Consider the following 16,879-nt stretch of genomic DNA (forward strand, 5'->3'; position numbering starts at 1 on the left):
AACGTATCGCATCACGTAGGGTGGCTTCAAGGGTTTGGGACCACCTAGACCTGCAGCACATTCCGACTTGTGCATCTGTTCCTCACCGATAATTTAGTAAATAAGAAACTGAATTCAAAGCACTGCATCCCATTTCTGTCTCTCGGCATCATTTGGGCCTACCATTGCCGCCGACACGGGATGATCCGTTAACTGTGCCACTGCTAAGGTAGCCCCGGTAATCTTGAAACACCGATAAAGCAAACTTTCTTCCTCATGATCAGCGCTGCAGCAGCTCGGAGGGAATTCGTGCAGAACAGGTTTCACCAGATGTGGCAGCCCAGCGCATCTGAGGCCTGTGCACGTCCCCCGTTTCCCTGTGTGGCCGCACGTGGGTGTTGTTGGCAGCGAAGCTTCTGACCGTCAGCGCACGAGGCTTTGTAGCGCCAGTGGGGAAGACTCGAACGGACCAACAGGCGGCGGAAGAAAGAACGGAGTCTCGTTTTAAAATGCTGTGTTCCTCTTCCCGCCTTCCGTGCGTGGCCGAGCGACCTCGACGTGCCGAAGATGCGCCCGTGCTTCGCCTTTGCGTAAACCCGGCATAGGCAGCGGGCCCGGTTACGCAAGATGGACCAGACGTCAGTCTCACAGCGCACGCGACGCATCGTTGGAGCAGGCGTTATCCATCTGTACTGTAGTGGTGGAGTTTAGAGGAAAGGGAAACGTAAAGGAACCATGCGCAACGCACCTCACATGCGTTCCGTATTTTTCTCCGGCAAAATTCCGTGTTCCCGGCCACTTACGTTCACATTTTTTGTCCTGTACGTACAACTACCACTCCGGACCCGGTGTTGTGTTTTTGAGACGCAGGCAGGCACGATTTCCTGAATTTTCCACCAATTTCGTTTCGCCACGCCAGCAGCTGCGGCGGCGACGCCACGTCCCGCCGAGCCCAACTAGGCCTCGACTATGTCGTACACTGTGGAAGGCACCGACATTACTGCCGCGGAGTTATCCGACAGCACATGGACGGCATTCGAGATGCAACGCCGGTACCGAAGATCATCTCCGATTCACCAACAACCTGCTGGAGCCCAGACTCCAGCCTCGACACCTGCTATTCCGAAACCGTAGCCTCGCGGCCGCCCTCCACCGCCGACCAAGAAGCGTCCGCTTCCCCGCCTGCCCTCGAAAGACCTCAAGATAGTCCTCCGCCCGCAGGGCACACTCAACCTCAACACCGTCGGCCCCTCACGACTGGCTGTTGCCATCTACGAAGCCGCCAAAGTCGACAAACGCCTAGCAGTCACTGCCGACCGGGATCGAATTCACCCCACTAACAACACAGTCACAGTCAGCACGCCCGACTGTGCTCGTGCAATGCCTTACGCCAAGGTCCAAACCATCAAGATCGACACCACAGCCGTACCGGTCGCCGCCTATGCCCCAGCCCCGGACAATTCCGTGCGGGGGATTCTGTACCGGGCCTACAGCTATGAAAGCGACGCTGAAATCCTCGCCCAGCATCGGGCTCGCAACCCCGACCTCCCCATCGTTGCTGCACGCCGTATGGGTCATACACGACACTTTGTCGTCACTTTCACTAACACCAAGCTTCCCCGATACATGCGGCACTTGGGCTTTACCTTCGAGGTGTTCCCTTACAAGGGGCGCCCGGAGGCGTGTTTCAGCTGTCGCAAGCTGGGCCACAGAGCGCACGTGTGCCCTCAACCACGCCAACCCACTTGCCGCCGCTGCGGCGTGGCCCATGAGCCCCAACCAGCCGGCCAACAACCCACCTGTTAAGCCACGTGCATCGTGTGCAAAGGCCCACATCTCACCGGCAGCAGGAGCTGCAAATACCGTTTCGTGGCCACCAACCGGCCCAAATCATCCCAATCATCCACGGATGCTGACGCTGACTCCGGAACCTTGTCCCATGGCCGCCAGTCCCGTTCCCGAGGCCGCGGCAACCAACAACGACCCCCAAGGGATGACTCTTTCCCGCCACTGCGGAGCAGCAGTTCCAGCCACAACAGCCGTAGCCGCTCCTCATCACGCTCTCGAGATCCCCGGGCTAACTCCCAGACCAGGCCGGAGAGCAAGCCTGTCAAGCAGGTCGGATGGAAGACTACTCCACCACCTACAAGCCAACTGGCCAACCCACAGGTACGGGAACTGGCAGACATGGCGATCAAACAACTACAGCTCCAGATGGCACAGGCCAATGCCAAAATTCACAGCCTGGAGCCCGCACAAGCAACCAAAAACCGCAGCCGCAGCAGATGGCTCGCGTTCCCAACCCCGATCGCACCAATGACTCCAACATGGACATGGACCAGCACAAATGCACTAAGCGCAAGGCTCCCCCACCCTCCACCTCCGACAGTGATGCCAAATTCGATGCCTTTGACGCTCGTATCTCCAAAATAGAGGACTCCCTCCAACGGCTGACCCTCACTAGTGACCGTCTCATTGACGGCTGTTACGCCATGGCAGCCAATATCCACACCCTCACCATTCGTCTCGACCGCCTTAAGACTGTTTCACATGCAAGCGAACCGCTCGCGAATCCGCGCGCCGAGGCGCATACACCCTCTCTCAAGCGGCAGAGGAAGCTCCAGCGGCTGGAGCGGCGAGGTTCGGGCAAATTGGAAATTTTCGCGGCGGCGACGCGGCAGCACAGCATCTCAACCAATGACGACCCGGCGTTGCCACGTGACCAGTATAGGCCTCGTGCAAGAAAGCATGCGCATAGACCAGTGTGTGTTTGTACGCCGCACGTACGAAATTTTGTTTAAAAAATGAATTATATAAAGTGGTGTTGAATGCTTAAAACACAAGATTTATATTTATTCAAATAAACTATGTAGATAAACGACAAAATAGTGCTTATAGATTGCGCTTTTTTGTGTTTGAAGGCACCAAAACCGGTTGCAAGCGCATATCTTTTGCCAGCAACATTGGTTTTTGCAGCGGTGAGAAACGCGCAGCGGCGACGCATGTAAAACGAAAGCTCGCCCCGCGCGCTCAGTCGCCTGGTCCGACTCCCGCGCCTCAAAACCGCCATAGCGCTTCCGCGGCGGCCCGAATCCTGCACGAAACGCGATGGCTAGCGCGCCCATCACGGTATGGCAGCGAACTGCAGAGGCTTCAAGGCAAAGCGGAGAGTCTTGGAGCATACCCTGCAAGCCCAGCCATACACACCCCACATCATCGCTCTCCAAGGAACGTACACTGACACGAAACTCACCACCTATGCCGCCTACAACCAACCGTGGCACCGGATCTCCGCCCGAGTACCGCCATCCTTGTACACCGTAACCTCACAGCCAATCAGCTCGATCTTGACTACGCCGAAGTCCGGCACTTTTTCGTGCAGGTCCTTCCCAGCAGCCGAACCCAATCCCCGCTCAACATCTTAAATGTGTACAGCCCCCCAAGTGACAAGAGCACTAAGATATATATATATGGCCACTCTCCTCCGCAAGGCCTATACAGCCGCGCGGAACGAGATGCTACTTATAGTGGGCGACTTTAACGCACCGCACGCCGAGTGGGGCTACCCCCGCAAAGTCTGTGGTCTCAAAGGAGCCAAGGTGTGGGAGACAGCCCAGACACTGGGTCTCACGCTACTCCTCGACCCCGGACGACCCACCCGCTTCGGCAACAGCGTCACGCAAGACAGCTCGTCCGGACCTCACTTTCGCCCGCAATATCCCAGACGCGCGCTCGGAAAATTTCAGTATGAACATAGGTAGCGATCACTATGTTCTCAGCACTACCTTTACGGCCACACGCAGCAAGCCCCCCGTCGCACTGTCGCGCACACAACTAGGACGCTTTCCGGTACGTGCGAGCTCAGCGTCCGCAGAGCCCATAAACGACCTCGACGCATGGAGAGACACCGCTCCGCGACGCCGCCAGCGCCACCTCCATGGCCACCCAGGAGGAGCACGGCCCCACCCCCGACGCCAAACTCATGCACATGTGGGAGGCCCAGTGCAGCCTCCACGCTCGCTGGCTCCGACGCAAACACAGCCGCCCTCTCAAGCTTCGCCCCGGACGAGAGAGATCGAAGCCTACTCTGCCAAACTCAGTCAGGAGCAATGGCACCAGACTTGCGACCGCCTCAACGGGCAGTTGGGATGCAAGAACACGTGGTTTCTGCTCACCACTTGCTTGATCTGACACACACCAGGTCTTCATCCCACAAGAATGTCAACCGCGTCATACACGCGTTTCAAGGCACCAACGAGGAACTCCTCGTTACCTTGAGAGACAAATACATCAACACCTACACAGACATAACCATCCCCTCGGAATACACGTGAATCTAAGAAACCCAAACATGGGACAGAGACATCATAGCGTCGGAAGTCCGCGCCGCCCTGAACCACATCAAGACTACCGCGGCCGCCGGCGACGACCGCATCACCAACAAGATGCTACGCAACCTCGACTACCATTCAGTCGAAGCACTTGCGGACCTTTTCAACCACCACTGTCATGAAGGTCGCCTTCTGACTCCTGGAAGCCTGCCAAGGTTAATCTTCATACCCAAACCAGGCAAACGACTCGAGTTGGGCAACCTCCGGCCCATCTCGCTCACGTCTTGCCTGGTGAAGGTTATGGAGCACATAATTCTACACAGACTTCACACCCACGTAGACAAAGAGGACCTCCTCCCCCCCACCATGATTGGTTTCCGGGCTGGACGTCCACCCAGGACATCATGTGGCAGATACAACACTACATACTCGACCCGGGTCCCATCCGGGCCACACGCACCATTCTCGACCTCGACGTCAGTAAGGCGTTCGACAACGTGTCGCACGCATCATACTGACCAACCTCTCCCAGATGAATGTAGGCACCCGCACCTACAACTATATTGCCAACTTCCTCCACAACCGCACAGCAGAACTCCACATTGAAGACCTCTGCAGCTACAATATCGCCATGGGCACCCGGGGGACACCACAGGGGGCAGTCTTGTCCCCGTTCCTCTTTAACATCACTAGTCGAGGCCTCCACTCACTTCTGGACACCATACCCCATATCAAACACTCACTATACGCTGACGATATCTCCCTTTGGACGAACTCCGGCTCGGGCGGGGAGATACAAGATTCACTCCAACAGGCGATCGACACCGTCCACGCTTTCGTGCAGGCAAACGGTCTCGTTTGCTCTCCCACCAAATCCGAACTGTTAGTTATCCGGGATAGGCGGGTTCGCCGATCCATCCCAACCTTCAAGAGCCGATCACACTCCACATCGACACCCACCTTATACCTCCATCGCAGACCATCGGCGTGTTAGGTATGCCGGTGCAGAACAACACGCAGAACTCTGAAGCCATCCAAAGCCTCCGAACCACCGCCCACCAGATCAACGGCCTCATCCACCGCATCGCCACTCGCCGCAGGTGCATGCGGGAGACCGACCTCTGCGGCCTCACACAAGCCTTCCTTCTTCGTAGGATTGTCTACTCATTCCCCTATTACCACCTGCGCTGCAAAGATGAAGAGGCGGTAAACAGCGTCATCCGCTCGGCGTACAAGGCGGCAATGGGATTGCCCCAGTTCGCCAGCACGCAGCGTCCGCTCCAGCTCGGGGCATACAACACCCTCACAGAGCTTATCGAAGCACACAAGACTGCCAAGATAAACCGCCTTTCTCGCACCAAACACGGTCGTTACATTCTCGACCGTCTTAACACCAACCCTGCAGGTGATATCCACCGCACTTCTCCTCTTCCGACTGGAGTCTATAGTCGGCTGATCGTCAAACTCATGGCCAAGAACATGTTGCCCGACCGCCACGATACGCGCCGCCAACTCAAGGCCCAGGCTCCGGACGACACGTACGCACCGACGAACACGCCAAGTACGTGGACGCGGCGAATGCGACTCCAACACATACGTGGCTGCGTAGTCACGCCAACCACCACCCTCATCAACGTTGCCACAGTGCGCACATACTTCCCCACCGCCGCCGAAGAGTTCGCGATCGCGCTGGCCATCGCAGATCCTCGCACACGCACGATTCTCAGTGAATCTAAACGAGCAATTCAAAATTCTCGACGAACTCAGTTTGTCTACCTGCCGCACACATCCTCCGCGGCTGCACTCTCGACCGCACTGTAAGCTTAGTGTGGGTACCTGCGCACGCGGGGAACTCTGGGAACGAAGGGGTCGACTGTTTAGTCCGAGGCCTAACCAACCGGGCAGCCGACCCCTCGAACCCGGATGCTCTGGATAAGGGCCCCTTATCCTATGCGAAATCAACTTTTACAAGGAGACAAGACAAGATGACAAGGAGACAAGCGCAAGCCACCATGCTTCGCAGACTGCAGACCAATTCGATTCTCAGTTATTCTAGAATATACCTCATGCTTGACGGGGAATACGGGCCCCGTCTGTCCTAATTGCGACCACGGAGTGTTTGCCACTCAGGCACACGTACATCATCTGGGGATATGAGGGTAACCCGCCCCCACAAACATTACTGCCAGCTCCCTCCTTGGAGGGTTGGATCCAACTTCTTGCAAGACCAGACAAGAAGACACAACTCGCACTCGTCTCGTGGGCTGAAGACGTCGCCCCCACCTGGGGGCCACACTCAGCCCACCTGCCGTAACTCTCAACCGTCAAGTGGCAAATAAAGTTGTTCTCTCTCTCTGGTGAATTTAGTGCGCTGCGCTGCATTTTCATCCTCTTGTCGGTGTGACATATGCTATTCAGTAAATTGAGTTGCGGGCGCGTCACCGGCGCGCACCCTTTCGTTTCTTTGCAGCAGCCGCTATGGCCGCTCTCTCTTTCCCTCTTCCTCCTTCCCTCATGTTAAGCATGCCTATAAAAGGCGCCTGGCTTTTGGAACAAATCGAGGTTATGCTCTCCTTGCTGACCAGCGTGGCTTCTGCACTTGGCGCGCCTCAGGGCGACCGTGGCGATGCAACAGTCGGCAAATTTTTGTCCGTCCGTCCATTCACACAACGAGAAAACTCAATAATATAAACCAAACGCGGAAATGTATAGAGTTGAGTGGGATTCGAACCGACACCTTATAAGTGCCAGTCTGGGTAGTGGCAACGCGGCGCGCTGAGGCCATTTGCACCGACGTGAAGAGGCGGCGCTGCGGCGCCGCTGTTCGCTTAAAATGCAGGTCGTAGAACATAATGTAAAGGGCACTTGCTCATGTAATAGTTAGCTTTCGGCTAGTGCCACATGGAAAACAAAAAGCGTTGCTGAAAGCTTGCGGCAATTTCGTACGCCATGAAGCATGAGGAGGAGAGCAAATATTTACGCAAAAAAGGCACTATATGAGAGAAATTTTATCCGCTTATGAATGCACAATATGCTCACGAGATGACCAAAGAGAGACTCCTTGGACACGTTGGATCCCTATGTGCCTTTCTAACGCGTAAAGTGTCTTTCTTTGGGCTGCGTTGTCTGTATTGTTCGAGTGCGCGTTCGCAGCACGTGATCTTGTTCGCGCTCACTCATGCTTGTAGTGTCCGCGTTTGTTCTCTTCGTGTGTGAAATTTTGTTGTGGGTTTGGTTGACCTCGTTGCGTGCGTAAATTGTCCAAAAATATGCTTGTGCCAACTCGAGTCCTCATTCCTCAAATCCGTCAGACCGACCTCACCCGGAACGCGTGACTCTGTTCGAAAGTAAATGAAATTAAGAGAAATGCTTCCGTGAAGACGCCGATAACAGGCGAGTATACTAAGTAGACACGTTGTGCGTGCTACGTCATCGGTGCTGCGATGTGGGGACTTACAAGTAGTGTAACGGATAGAGTGCATGAAGGTTTTTGCGGAGACAACCTTTCTTGTGTTGTTGTTTTTTTGTGCATGCATGAGATCGAAGAATAAAAAAGCACGCATGCGTTCCTGCAGTAGGGAAATCTAGTAGTAGTGCGGTTTGGAGAACAATTCTTGTTATACTTTGTTACGGTGAGCGTGCGCAATGCAGCTCAGTCTGAATTGCAGCGAATGCGACAACGCTAAGCCTGCATTTTTGCAGCTCTTGACGAAGGAGGCGCTTTGTATGGACCTAAAGACGACGATTTTGCGCCCTATCGATTTCTATACAGGGTATTTCACCTAAGACGTTCCACAGTTTTTAAAAACAGGCTTTTTGAGTAAGAAAAGCGATTTTTTCGTCATAGGTCTGTCAGCAGCGTAGCATAAGAATACAGCCAAGACGTTCTAACAGAAAGCTGGCTAACTAATGTTGAACAGTTAACTCTGTAACTATTACCGTGGCGCTCCTGAATTATTGAGAGGCGTCTAGCCCACCGTAAGTAATAACCATATCAGTTTTTAGAATTTCGAAAGCGCGGATACCCTCGGCGCTGTGGCCCAACAAATTTTGCCTACAGCGCGCCAAAATCACACGCGGTTTCGAGAAGCTTGCAGGCAAAGCAACCTTTGCAGTGCACGTAACTCGTCGAAATAGCCAAAATTTATTGGGCCACAGTGTCGAGGGGAACCGCATTTTCTAAATTCTAAAAACTGATATGGATACTACTTACGGTGGGCTGCACGCCTCTCAATAATTAAGGAGCCGAACGGTAATAGTTAAAAAGAAGTTAACTACTCAATATTATTTAACCAGCCTGCTAGTTAGGACATCTCCGGTGTATTATGATATACTACACCGCTGATTCAATGCCGAAAAACGCGCTCTTGTAACTCATAAAGCCTATTCTTAAAAATTATGGAAAGTCTTAGGTGAAACACCCTGTATATCATAGCTCGTAAATACATTCTTCACATAATTTTTTCAGCCCGTTACCTAGGATGACTGTGCAGTTTGCTTCCCCTTCTTTTAATTGATTCGCGCCGGGATTGCATGAGTAATGTTTGAAAGATTAATAGTCCTCTTTTCTATTGTTAAGGTAACAAGTTAACTTGCTTCGGTTTGTGTATGCTTCCTGCAATGATCAGCCTACAAGGTTCGAAGTCCCGAGTGACACCAGATTAAACGCCTCTCGTGTCGTTAGCCCATGACGTGGTCAGTACTTTACTGACCCATATTTGACCTTTCTATTTTTTTTTTTTTGTGGGGGGGGGGGAGGGGGGGGGCGTTGGCTTTTCCGCCTGCATTCTCTTGTGCTATTAACCTGAAGGAAGCGTCCCTCTCCGTGCTACGCACGTCGTAAGTTTTCATATGCGGCTGCGCGCACGCCACGTTTACTGTTTCTGCTCTTAATAAAAATCATTGCAGGGAGTGGCCTTTTTGTACACGTAACTTTTGATAGACACCAGTCTAATCGCATTATGAAGCGCGCCGGAAGGGCCCCCCAGCAACAAGTTCTTTCTCGCCCGCTCCTGTTCGTCCAGAGCACACTCACGCGCTCAACTCGCGGCAATCTTTATGTGCCGGATGATGCAACCTTATACAGCGCATAGCTCAGCCTAAGTGCCCTCGACAAACGCTGATACCTACTGTGATTTATATGCAGGAATGAGGCATGGAAATGACAACTGATAGTGCTGGAATAAGGCCATTACCATATGTCTCTGAAGCCAAAGCCGTATTACTTTAATCAGTGGAACTCGTCGATTTCTTCAGGACTCTTAGTTCTTTTTTTTTTTCATTTCATAGGATATAACGTCAGCATTACGTGTGAAACATTCCGCCTTTTTTTTTCTCCCCATTCCATGCATCGCACAGCGCATAACCATTAGGTTTAATTTTATAGGCGGGCACTCCCCGCCACAGGGGACTGCAGTAGTGTGGTCTGCATGGCTTTTCCGCCATGTTAAGTTATTGTGACAGCGCCGCATATTGGAATCTGCCCGCTCGATAAACCCCACTTCTTAGCTGAGCGCACAGTTCATTTCATCGGATCGTCCGGCAGAGTATTCGTATGGTATGAGAGCTATTTTTTTGTTCCTTTGAGCAGGCTTTCCTGCTTTTAGCTATCTCATCATGTTGCTCTCTCGTGAGAAGCAAGCAGGCTTCGCCATCGTCAGAGCCGGCTTTACTTCTTGAGTGCGACGTAAACTGGGCTAATAAAACTTCCATCGCCACGTCTGTCTTTTCAGAGGCTAATGAAGATTCCGCACTTCACCCCCCGCGACAGCAACCTGAAGTGACGCAGCCCACCCTCCATACACAGCACCAACTTGACGCAGTTTCGCTTGCACGAATACATGTGGAGAAGAGGAAAGGGGCATTCCGCGCGCATTTACGAAGCGGCAGCCGCTGGCGCGCCGGCAGCAACCAGCCCGGCGGGGACGTTAAACCTGCCGTCCTTCACAGCAGCTTGCGAAGCCGCGCACAGGGCGGCGCCAGCGGCGCCACGGAACCGCGATAACGAGGCCTCTTGAACGCGTGTGCGGCGGCCGCTCGCAGGGGCGTCTGGTGCGTGGCCCGATCGGCAAGATCGGCAACAAGTGCGACGCGTGTCCAAAAAACGCTCCCCGCGGAAGGGCACAAACCTCGTGCGCAGAAGGCCGGCATGAGCCTCGTCGTCGACTGAGTGAGCCGCGACTGGACCGGGTGTGCGTATGTTTCCTTCGCGGCCGCGCCGTTCGGTGGTGATCTGTTTGTCGTCCTCGGCCGCCGATCGCAAGCTGGAGTGCGACGAGAGCCCGCCGCCGTCCTCGTGCCCGGCCGCTCTGCTGAGCATGGGCACGCTGGAGGAGCTGCGCGATGCCGTGCTCAAGCAGGAGCGGATTATCCACGACCTGCGGCAGGTCATCACGCTGCGCGACGAAGAGATCCTGCAGCTGCGCAGCCAACTGGACAAGTTTCAGTCGGTGCTCATCCCCTACAACGCTCGCTACAGCCGCTCGGGCCGGCGCAAGGAGCGCGCCCAGGGCATCTCGGCCGAGCCGCAGTCGCTCCGCAGCATCCAGGACCTCATACAGACCAAGTTCCAGGAATACCCCAAGTCCGACAGGTCGGTGCTCCTTTTGCGCTCCGCGCGCTCCTGCGAGCCGAGCAGAGCTCGGGGAGCTGCCTCGCACCCCGATCTCTGCTGGCGGTTCGTGGAGCACGCGATTCGCGCGTGCTCCGCTGAATCTAGCGACCTCGCCGCTTCCTGCGATGCTTCCCTGCATCGCGCGATGGGTCTCAGCTCCAGCTTCTCGTAACCGATTTTACGAAAAAGCGTTCTGCATCGCACCGCAGCCGGTCGCGATGCAGTGTCAATCGCGCAATGGGAAAGCGATATTTTGTCACCGTTTTACGTCAAGTAGGAGCATCTTGGTGGAAGAACGTACTTTCAACTCGAAAACAAACCAGAGTAACAATGTCTGCACCCTTCACGGGACAGTAATGTAATTGAACTGTCGCTCAAGTCTGGACTCCTCTGCAGCCATGTGAGTTGTAGTACCACGCGTGAAGGGAATGGCTTTCGGCTTGGGCCAATCATGAAGTTGCGGGCCGGTGTTTTCGAACCGGTGTTTTGTTATTTTCCTATTTCGGGTACTTTGTACCGACCCATATCTCGGCACGCTGACGGTTTATGCTAATTTTCCGCCAGGCAGCCGCAGCGTTCGGCACAACTGGCTGCAGCGGCACATGCCCATATCGCCCACCCGGAGCCAAGGACACCGGATCGCTAAGTTGGCGGCGGCGGTTAGCGGTGTCGGGAGGAGCGGTGAGCGGCGGCCGCTTTCCAGCTGCCTGTTTACCCGCTCTCTCGGCTAGCTCCCGGCGCAGGCACGAAAAGGAATGCGGAGGACTCGCGGCGAGCGCGGTCTCCGCGCTGATTATCATAACCTGCCGACCGTGCGATTCTCGTCCGCGGACTCGCGCTTTTACTTTTATCGCTTCCTCTTTTAACTCTCGACTGGTTCATTTTTCCTTTTTTTTTTAAGTAACGTTATCGTTTGGGCTTGCGGTGACACGTCGTGCGTATATTTGCTGCGAGCCGTCCACGCTAGCCGGCAACTAGACGCGGTGCTTGATAGGGGTGTATCATCGGCTTGGTTACTCAGCGCGCCCTCTCGAATGTGCCGCCAGCATGGCACGAAGGAAATATTTGGGCCGTTTATGAACATCGCTATGTTCATAGCCTGAACGGTGCATTCTGTGCTTCTTCCGTGATGGGACTTGAGAAATCAGCGGGAGGCAACAATTCTAACGGAACAGTGCAAGTGCACGAGTGGCTCTGTGCAGCTCTTGTATTCTATACGATCTCGGACTTTGTGCCTTGTCTGTTGCCGTGGACAGCGGATCTGTCCACGGCACTGTCACTGTCAAAGTGACTCCTCGTCATGAAGCATTACCTGTGTAGACGTATCTTGAGGCTAGCTGGACTGGGGCGCTGACAGTCTGGTGACAGCTTTCGTGACGGAGCATCGACCCCATCCGTTATAAAATGTGTGACGTGGGCAACAACTTGTGGCCATTTTTTGTACCTGCTCATTTGCGCATCAATATGTCGTGGCACTCGGTTGCTCCTGGTGAGAATGAAATATGCTGTAAATCGGTTACGTTTCGGTTACCTCCATCTATAGCCTATCGTGATTTCTTAAAAACTGCACCTGATTGTAGTGAGCTAATTAACAAATTACCAAACGTCTTATTGACTGCGAACAACGATAAATGATCAGAGGAAGGTTGATTTAGAGGTTGTTCTGATCTCCCTTATTTTTTTATTTCGTTCTTGCTTACGGTGCTTTCAAAAGTTTTTTTTTCGCCCTAATTTTATTAACAAGAGAGGAACAACATTGACGCTGATGCAGAAGTGCAAAAAAAATTGTTGAAAAACAACAAAAAGAAAATTGAGAATACCAAATTTCGAAAGGGAAGTACACACATTTGCAGCCTCCTTGTCACCGGAGGAAGTTTTCATGTTGCCACACCTCTTTTCGAAAAACATATCCGTGAGCGACAGCTCTTGTAATGTAGCGCACCTTTCGTCAGAAATATCCGCACCACCGCACACATGACTGCAGCAGACTTATGTCCTCGCAGGGGAGCAAACTCCAAGCCCATGAAAGATGATAACCCTTAAGCTCACACTCCAGGCCTTTGGACAGTGATTTTCCATGTCGTAACCGAAAATTCCATCAATGAGGCACAAAAATCATTATTTCACGCCATTTATTCCCCGCAGCAGCTTGGAAACTCCGCCAATTTGGAGAAAGTGGCTATTTCGGTTCTTAAAATTTGCTGGAACACCGCAAAAATTTCCTTTTCGCCAGATTTGCTCCTGAAATTTCCTGAAAAGGGAAAAATGTCCCGAATGGCACATCACTGTCTTCGGAGCGCCTACGAAAGCACACGGACCCAGTACTGGAGCACGGATATATCGAACGATAATATATGGAATCGTTTATATCGAACAGTCGCAACATTCCCTTGAAAACCAGATGCAAAAGCATAGCGCTGTTTTATTGTACGCGTATTTCGAATTCGCTTTATGCGGAACATTCGCTATGCCTAACTGTGCGCCAGCCACGCCCCTTAAGTTCCGCTTCTTCTAACGGCGCTCTTCGAACCCTTTCCCCGCGCGGGGACGGGTCGACTGCGCAGTCTTGGACAGTGGCTGGCAGCGCTGGCGCTCTGAAACCGCGCGAAGAGGTGAACCTGAGGCGTATTTGAGGATGACCTGCGGTCTCATGTCCTCATTTTCCACGCCACATCGCTGTCTTGCGGTGAAGCCAACCTAACTAAGCCCTTGCGGCGGCCCTCGCCTGGCATGCTTCGCTGCCGAAGTCGTTGCTGAAGCCAATCGTACCTTAGTTTTAATTGGATTATTGCATTTACAGTTTACCACTAACAGGATCAAACATATTATTGTAGGCAGTGGCTAGTTACAAACCGTCTCCCGCTGCAAATTCGATTTGAAGGACGTCAGGCGCAGAAACGCCTAAGCACGGCGGTGGGTAGCACTTCGCTTCAACAGCGCGTCAAGCGTGGGTGCAATGTATTCTTGCTTCTAGGCTACACAAAAGCTTTTCTGTCGTCATTTTTAATATATCGAATTATAGATATATCGAACTATTTCGCCATCCCCTTCGAATTCGATATATCGGGGTTCGACTGTACACGAAGCGAGTGTAGTTGTGCGCGATGCTCGACAGAACTACTTTGGTACAGTGAGCCGCACTAAGGTAACTCTGCGTCAGTAAGCAACCAAACCTTACCTAACTGCTCGTAACATGCATGCGTCAAACGGTGCCTGCATTTGTCTCGTGGTATATGTTACAGATAGATTTGCTTACGAGAACTCGCGCCGGCCATTTCTCAGTCTGTAAAAAAGCCAACGCGCGTAGCTGCAGAATTTCTGTTAATGCGCGACTCGCTACAACAGATTGCACACTGCAGTGTCCCTCACAAGTATGTATTCATGCCTGGAATAAAGATTATCCGTCTATAACTATGCGCGATATAAAGCGTTAAAATAGCGAGCGAAGAGCTCTGAATAATGTTGGCATATAAACTGTTAAGCGCACTTGCAATATTGTGTACTTTTGTCTGAAACAGAGTGCACGCATTAGTAATGTGAACGCTGTGACACTGGCGCTGCCACAAATAACAGATATTAAACGCTGCACTTGTCATATGTACACTTGAAATATTCGCTATGTGGATGACAGCGCGATACAATAACAATCACAAAATGCCTCCAGTTGTATAGGTGCACGCATAAATTCATCTTTTAAACCCGCATACCTCATGGTTTTGAGAAAAGGCACGCATTTTGTGTTTGCTACTCTAAACTGCCAGTGTCGATACCTGTATGAAACGGAGCTATGTGACTGCGGGTACTGCCACTAGCGCTGGTCATAACCAAGTAGTTCGCTGTTGCCCAGAAGCGATCTACGTACCGTAATCGCTCGCTTTCGAAGCACAAAATGCTGTCAGTCGGTCCAGCAGCTTGTGAATGTCTGTGATTGCCGACCAAAGGGTCTGCGTAGTAGTTAGGCGTGCTCGCCATCTCCCTGAAAGCCCGGACACTTCTCAGTACCTCCTTCCCCGCACGCTCCCGAAAAAAAAAAATGTCGCGGCAAACGCGACTGCCAGCAGTGCCGAACAAGGCAGCGCCCGTATTCGTCCGAATTTCAAGCCAGGAGTGGCTCTGAGATGGAACAGCTCAGAACCAAGGGAATGAACTGCACACCCTGGGGAAAGGCTATTGTCGGAGCGCTGGATTGCATCGTCATCACAGCGCACCGAGTTGCTCGCGTTTAGGTGTGTTTAGTAGCGTAAGCGAGGTCTACTTTATTAGTGCAGTCGCTGCGAGTCGCAATTTATTGCTGTGACATAGTAGTTGTTGCATATTTTGCACTCTCCATCACACTCTCGCAGCTCGTCAGTTAGTGGATCACTTTCATCTAGCGTTTCCGAAAGTCTGCAATAAACCAGTCGCATGTCTATCAGTGGAACAAATTCGCAGTGTACGCTGGACGAGCACATGTATGCGGGCCCTTTTGAGTTGCATAGTGCGCACGTGCACTCTAACCGCTGGTGTGTCATGTGCACCTCCGCATTCATGCTAGGCACGTACGAGGATTTTTATAATTCTTTTTTCTGCTGGTGCGGGAAAAGGGACGAAGGGTGTGGAATGGAGACGCTGGGAAGTGTGTGAATTAACCGTGCAGCCGGTCGCTGCTCTGAGCTCTAGACTCGCGAAGGAAATGCCGTTTAGCGTGGCTCAAGTACGTTGACTCGAAAATTTTCCTGGCTGCAGGGGATGCGTAGAGCGACTCGCCTGCGTGCCTCCCATACGGCGGCGTCATCAGCCGGGTAGCTACGTCTCAGTAAAATGCTGATTACAGTGCGGCAGCTGCTGCACGCGCTGCGGTGGAGTTGGTTTACTTGCATGCTGATAGCACCCCACTCCACCATCTTTGTTCTCCGCGAAGCTTTTCTGTTTGCGCGATCGTTGAACCACCTTTGTTTAAAAGTCACCCATTAGCTGAAGCCGGTCTTACACCTGCTCCCCCCCCCCCTTTTTTTTTCTTTGAAATTTTCGTCAGATTAAGACTAGGCCTCCTGGCGGGCACCGTCGTTTGCAAAACTCGGCAGCGTCGACGCTCTTCCCTGGCCGCAGCTCATTATGTCGCGGCTGCTGCTTCAAACTCCAGCTATACGCACCACGTCCACTTGCTGCTGGCGCCGGCGGCGTCTCTGCTCTTTATCGATGTCGCCGCATCAGATAGAAGCACCAACCGGGCTGGCCCTTTAGCAATCTCTATAGAGGGAAGGGAGACCGCTGAGGCCGGCAAGAAAATGGGTAATTAACTTTTACGAGCAGCTTCTGTGGCTTGTACTTGAGGGGAACCTTTTTGCTCTGTATTTTTAGCGCGAGACCGGAGTGGGTGATAACTGGATGCCGGCTGGCGCGTTGCTACCGGTCGCCTCTTTCCCCCCGATATGTCAAGGTGTCTGCTAGAGTCGATCAAATTATCTCGCTCTGATTGTTCGTGAAATCGGATGGGCGCGCACTTCCAGGAATCGCTCCGTCGAGGGGCATCTCGTTCACGGCTGCTTTTTACAGTCGCGGTTGGCACTCCACGGTGACCGCTGGAAAAGAGTGCGGCGGCTGTTGGCGGATCACCGCTCGCAGTTCTCGAGACGCGCGAGTCAAATCCTTGCCTCAGTATATGCTGCGCTGCGCGGCAGTCCAAAGCGCACTGAGTACACACGAATACGTCTGTTTGCAGAAGCTTTGTTGCTCATTATCGAGGGTGGTAAGAAAAAAGTCGGCGTCCTTCAGAAAATGTACGAAATGTTGCGTGCAGTACACAGGCTTTCGGTTGAGTTAAGGTTCCCTGCATGGAACACGTCGGAGTTCGCGGGAACTTCTCTGCACGCGTTTATCGTTTATCGCCACAGAGCACCACTGCAACGCCCTTCAGTCGCCAGAGCACCCTCGCCGAACGAGCCGCGGTCCGTGGGTATCAGCTTGTGCGCCCATT

The 16,879-nt window shown here is 53.0% G+C and overlaps 1 protein-coding gene across 1 annotated transcript in view; it reads left to right on the forward strand.

The window, feature by feature from the left end:
* Positions 1 to 10,325: 10,325 nt before the first annotated feature.
* The window catches only part of for (cGMP-dependent protein kinase for), a 163,166-nt gene continuing 156,612 nt past the window's right edge, over positions 10,326 to 16,879 (forward strand). The window contains exon 1 of the mRNA XM_077649183.1: positions 10,326 to 10,902. Coding sequence (XP_077505309.1) covers positions 10,508 to 10,902 — 395 coding nt within the window. The 5' untranslated portion in view covers positions 10,326 to 10,507. The remainder of the gene's footprint in view (positions 10,903 to 16,879) is intronic.

Source organism: Amblyomma americanum, chromosome 1, assembly GCF_052857255.1.
Source record: "Amblyomma americanum isolate KBUSLIRL-KWMA chromosome 1, ASM5285725v1, whole genome shotgun sequence".
Lineage (NCBI taxonomy): Eukaryota > Metazoa > Arthropoda > Arachnida > Ixodida > Ixodidae > Amblyomma > Amblyomma americanum.